Source organism: Rhagoletis pomonella, unplaced genomic scaffold (genome assembly GCF_013731165.1).
Source record: "Rhagoletis pomonella isolate Grant_MI unplaced genomic scaffold, Rhpom_1.0 Rhpom_scaffold_00006, whole genome shotgun sequence".
Lineage (NCBI taxonomy): Eukaryota > Metazoa > Arthropoda > Insecta > Diptera > Tephritidae > Rhagoletis > Rhagoletis pomonella.
Window position 1 is genome coordinate 78,884,280 of NW_023458560.1, and position 5,508 is coordinate 78,889,787.

A 5,508-nucleotide genomic window follows, 5' to 3' on the forward strand; every position below is an offset into this window, starting at 1 on the left:
AAAAACTGAATTACCATCAGAGGGGTGGTTCACTTACTGCATTTATAGGTATTTGCATTCGTTTCGAACAATTCTAATGCCCAGTTTAATTTATCAATTTAAATATAATTGCAGGTATTCGACGTGATTTTAAACAACAAGCATGCAGTTGTAAAGGAGCTTGATATTTTTCATCAAGTCGGCCGTGGGACTGCTCACGAAGGGTACGTTCATTTTAGGGTATCCAACGATCGCCTCTTCTACAAAGATGAACAGTCCGATATCCGCAATGGTGTCGTTCGTTTAGATTTTATTAAGGGCCCTTACGATAATCCTAAAATTAATGCCTTTGCCTTGCTCAAAGGTGACGTGGCGAATATACCACGCTTGCCGCCAACATCCGATGATATTCTCCCAATGGATGCCGACATGGCAGTTTTCAATGATCGCATCTCTGCTGATAGTGGTAGCAGCGAAGGAGCTGCTGAACAAACACAAGAGCATCAACAGCGAATTAGAAATGCTGCTTCCTCGCCGGTGAATGATGCCACGCTGGACGAAGACGAAGAGAAGGATATCGAAGTTGAATCCGTGCCATCAACGCGGAAAGTTAGTGGTCCGAGACAACCGAATCCTTATTCCATGGATGATTCATCAGTTATGCTGCCGGTTTTCATAGCCATTGGAGCATTCATACCTTTGCTTTTCTGCCTCTGCAAGTTGTGATGGGTTCGACTTACAACAACATAGAATAGAAGATTAGGAGCTGTTCCATTGGGGTTCGGAAGTGATCTAGAAAAAAACGAAAGTGTACAAGATAAAGCGGTATTGTGATCTTTGCAACTTCAGTCCGGTATCCGGATATAAAAAAGGGTGGTATATATTTATCAACGAAAATTACTTCATGTCGAAGCGCTATTTACATAAATGCCTATCGCTGCCTGAAAGTTTTCCTTGTTTGCTCCCTACATACTACTGTACTACTCGATCTCCTTCGTGTCGTTTTTATTTATTGTCAATATTTGATTATGCTATTAGCACTGAGAAGGTGTGCACTGGTAGCTAAATTAAGCATTTATATCTGTTTAAACTCATAAGGCACAATACGTACTAACTGCAAACGCTTGTACGTAATATTTTGGAATAAGTTTATTTTGGGTTGTGAAACACCGAAATGTTGAAGAATGCTGGTACGTACTTATATTTTGTTGATAGAATAATTCTCGAAAACAATAAATAATACCAATGCTCAGTGCATGTTGTTTTCAACGCACAATAAATTGTTTTGAAGAGGAAACAGTCGCATAAGCGATTCGCATATATGTATTTACATACGTATATACACAATTTAAAATATAGATTTAAATTTAAAGAAACCACATATGTGCATTTCTTGGAGTTGCAGAATTTCAAGTTGCGATAGTGCTCTATGTATGTACATACTTACATATAAACACGCGTATGAGAACATAAATTTACTATAACAAATTGTATTATTTATGTTGTAGTTAAATAAATTTCGGAAAATAGATTTGTGTCAACTCAATTAGCAGGATTTTAATTTGGCCGAAGGCATGCATGGCATATGTATGGAAAGAAATATTGGAGCTAAATGTAATACCTTCGACTGAGCGGATATGGAAATATTTCTTAGTAAATTAATAAAATGTACATGGTTTTTTACGTGGAGCTCGGAACTATACATTTCCTATATGGCGATGGGCTAAGGGGGAGGGATCGTGGCACCTCCTACCACCATTTTATAGAGGGTATGAACCGCCATTCACAAAAGTGCAGCTCCTGACCGCCATTTTTCTAAGGGCTCCCTAGGGGCCCTAGGCTTATAGGAAAGTTTCTCTGAAATTCGTACAAAAAAAGTATTTTCTTGGGTTTTAGTTTTGAATTTTCAGATGCATAAAGCGTTATAGGTTACAAAATTAAAAAAACCAGTTTCATTTTGAATATTTCTATTTCAAATGATTGTTTGTGTACAATTCTTCCGATTCCGGGTGCAGTTTGGTCCCTAACCAGTGTTGCCACAACCTCCCAAAGAAACGTATCCAAATAGTAGCCTAAAGAGTATACAAAAGTATCCATTTTTTTTGTGATACATTTAATACATATAATTTTTTTTTTTGCTTATTTTAAACATTCAATTTAGATCTCGCATTTACATGTGTAATTCGTATTATTCTTAAAAAATCACATTTAAGACCAGTTATCAGTACCAGTTTAAACTTAGATTAAGTAAATTGAGTTTAAATTAACATTTAATTGGCTGAACTTAGTTTAAACCAGCGAGATCGGACGTTTAAGCTTAGTTTAAACCACGGCCGTGATCTGAAAAAACTGGCTTTTAAAGGCCACTAATTAGTTTTAGGGAGTTCACAAGGTGTTGTATACTGTCGTATTATTGTGTGTCGTACCAGCACCAGCAGCGGAGCTATGTGCCAAACGAAACCAATTAAAGATAAATGAAATTAATTGATTATATAGAGTTTTGTTCAATACATTATTTTGTTTTACTAATTCCACCCCAAAACCTTCAATACTGTCTGCAATTAATATTTATCTTTGTCGCTAATTTATTGAAGACAAATTTACGGAAAGATAGACATATTTATATGTAATATATTTATGTTTAGAAAGGCTTCTGAATTTGAACTGAACACAAAAAAAGTATCGACACAAAATTCATGGAACAAAACAGCCTCATTGCGTAAATTAGGCTGAATTGTACGACTCGACAACATTAGCATTGTCTACTGTCGTGCTGAAATAAGTAAACGACGAAAATTGTCGAATACTATGCAGTGCTGCCAAGTTCTTCCGTTTTAATACACTAGTCGAGTGGAAATTTTAGGCAATGACGCTAAATTTTCGATACGATTCGACTCTCGAAAACGACTTGCATTCGGCATGACTCTCGCAATGAGGCTGAAAATCTACTTGGGTACGAATAGAGTAAAACGGCAACAATGTCCCTAACCGATTGAGAGTCCATTTTGGGTTTTTTGCAACACCACAATTTGAGAGCCAATGTAAATATTGAGTGACATTTGGACAACAAAAGTATGTAAATAAGTTGAACCTAAAATATCAGAGTTTCGCTAAAAATGCTAATTAATTTATAAACAATTTCCAATGTAAATTCTATTCTAACATGAAAATCCTTTGTGAAACCGTGGTACAAGATCGACAGACGCAGCGTAATCGCACGCCACGCTATGTTAAATCGACACTGGCAGTGGGTTATAACAATTCCGCCAAGGATGCCGACGGCAATATCACCAAACCTTTGGAAATTATGCTCTTTACATCACAAAATCAAGCGGGCGAACGTTTCAAAGTGACCAATAATGTTGAGAAGATATTCTCGAAGTTCCTGCGTGACGGCAAAGTCACCATAAGCTTCAAAGAACCACCATTAAATCTTATGATTAACTGTGATCCAATACAGTTGAAGGGCTTCCTGCAAACAATCAAGCTGGGCTTGGAGGGTAAAGATTCCATAAATTTAAGACTGAACATTGCGGCTGCTACCGCCATACCACAACGTTCGAAGCCACAAGAGAAAATGACAGTACTGCGACGTGGCGATTATCCTGTGAAGGGGTTCCCGCGCTCCTTGAAGTCGTTAAAAATTTCGAACATACAATTATTGAAAATCAGTTTCGATATTTACTCTCTACGAAATTTGACTGTGCTTGATTTAAGTGATAATCAAATTTCCAGAGTAAGTATTAGGAAGAATTTATATACATACATATGTATGTAATTCTCATGTAAAATGTAACCATTAATCACCCAGATACCACGGGAGATGGGCCGACTTTCATTGGTCTGCTTTACAGTCAACAACAATCAGCTAGGTACAGCAAACGATTGGGAGTGGTTACGCGGCAAACAGATCCGCAAATCGCTGCGTGAATTAGATTTATCGGCTAATGAAATGAGTTACTTCCCACTTGACCTAATCCGACTAGAGCAGCTGGTCGGGCTGAAGATGAGTAACAATAAAATTCCGCGGGTGCCATTCGGTTTTCGGCGCCTACGCAATCTGCGCAACTTATACATCGCTTCGAATCTGCTTACTTCCCTGCCCTCTGATTTCAATCACATGCGCATTGTCGTACTAGATGTGTGGGGTAATAAATTTGGAATGAAGGTGGAACATCATTTAAGTGAAGAGAACAGTAAACACAGTACGCCATCATTATGGCTTTTGGCAGCGCGCGCAGTTTGCCAATACAAACTGCCTTACTCAGCAGCCACCATACCGTGGTTGTTGACTGATATTCTGGCAGAATCGCCACTTTGCGCTTGTGGAAAGGTGTGCTTTGACAATGACATTTTTAAGCGTGCTGTTATGGCTACACTGGATAATATAAAGACTTTGGTAAGCAGTAGAGAGCATTTAATTTACGCTGATATCGTACTGTGTGGCGCAGGATGCTCAGGTCGAAAACAATTGCTCAGTTATGAGCAGCCTTAACGGAAATTAATAAAATGACTGTAAGATCTTACGCATTATATCTTGCTTCGTGGCACTCGGTTTTATTATATCTATGTTATAATTTTATATTTCTAGTTACATATGAGGCCATAAGAGTAGAAGTGGCTTAAATTGTACTTACCTACTTAAAATAATTTCAAATGTGATAAATTTTAAATTAAAAGTCGCTTGTTTGCTACTTTTAATGGTCTGATTATGCATACTTCGCATAACTTCGCACAACTTCGCATAACCTTCAAACTTAGAGCTCTAGATACCCGGGTATCGAGCAATGCGAGTAGCTCGATACTCGCTCGAAACTCGTTCATTGCTCAACTGCTCAAATGTTTGTTCAAAATTTTCGAGTTTTTGAACAATTTTATAAACAAAAGAAAATTTGTAAATTGTATTTGTCAGCAGCTGCTTTCTAATTCATGTTAAATAAATTATATTATTAAATACCAATGTAACAATCTTTGCAATATATATCAATAATTTGAAAAATTTAAAAAGTTGCTACCAAAAATGCCAATATAATAAAAAAAAACATTGCTCAAATCAAGGCGAATTAATATATATTAATATATAAATTCGCCTTGGCTCAAATTACTCGCAAAAACTCGAATTGCTCGAGCTCATGCTCGAAAATTTTCTAGTAATGAGCATTGAACAAGTGTGCGAGTACTCGCTGCTCATATACCCGGGCTGTTTGAAAATGTGCGAACAAAATCGAGAGCTCTACTTCAAACTGTAATTTCGTATGATATTTGTATGTATTTTGTATGTATTCCATTACCCAGAAATTAGCAGAACTTTTAAAAACTTAGCAGACTGTTTAGTTTAGATTTTGCTTCACAGTTTCTTAAGTTATAATTTTATTGCACTGGTACAAATGGTTGTGCGAAGTTATGCGAAGTATGCATAATCAGAGCTTAAGTTGCAAAGCTACATAGCGCACCATCAAAATAACGATAAAGCGACCTTTATTTTAAAATTTATCACATTTGGAACTATTTTAAGAAGTTTACACAAAA

General features: G+C 36.8%; 2 protein-coding genes across 2 annotated transcripts; both read left to right on the forward strand.

Moving 5' to 3' along the window:
- Positions 1 to 108: 108 nt before the first annotated feature.
- On the forward strand, positions 109 to 1,108 carry LOC118742149 (malectin-like; the record flags this gene model as incomplete). The annotated part of the gene is made up of 1 exon (XM_036474109.1): positions 109 to 1,108. A coding segment is annotated over one exon (597 nt), but the record flags the coding sequence as incomplete, so codon positions are not given.
- Positions 1,109 to 3,005: 1,897 nt separating this feature from the next.
- On the forward strand, positions 3,006 to 4,684 carry LOC118741381 (leucine-rich repeat protein 1-like). Its single transcript, XM_036473332.1, has 2 exons — positions 3,006 to 3,715; positions 3,791 to 4,684. Exons 1-2 carry the CDS (start codon positions 3,143 to 3,145, stop codon positions 4,472 to 4,474), a joined length of 1,257 nt encoding a protein of 418 aa, XP_036329225.1. The 5' UTR covers positions 3,006 to 3,142; the 3' UTR covers positions 4,475 to 4,684.
- The last annotated feature ends 824 nt before the right edge of the window (positions 4,685 to 5,508 follow it).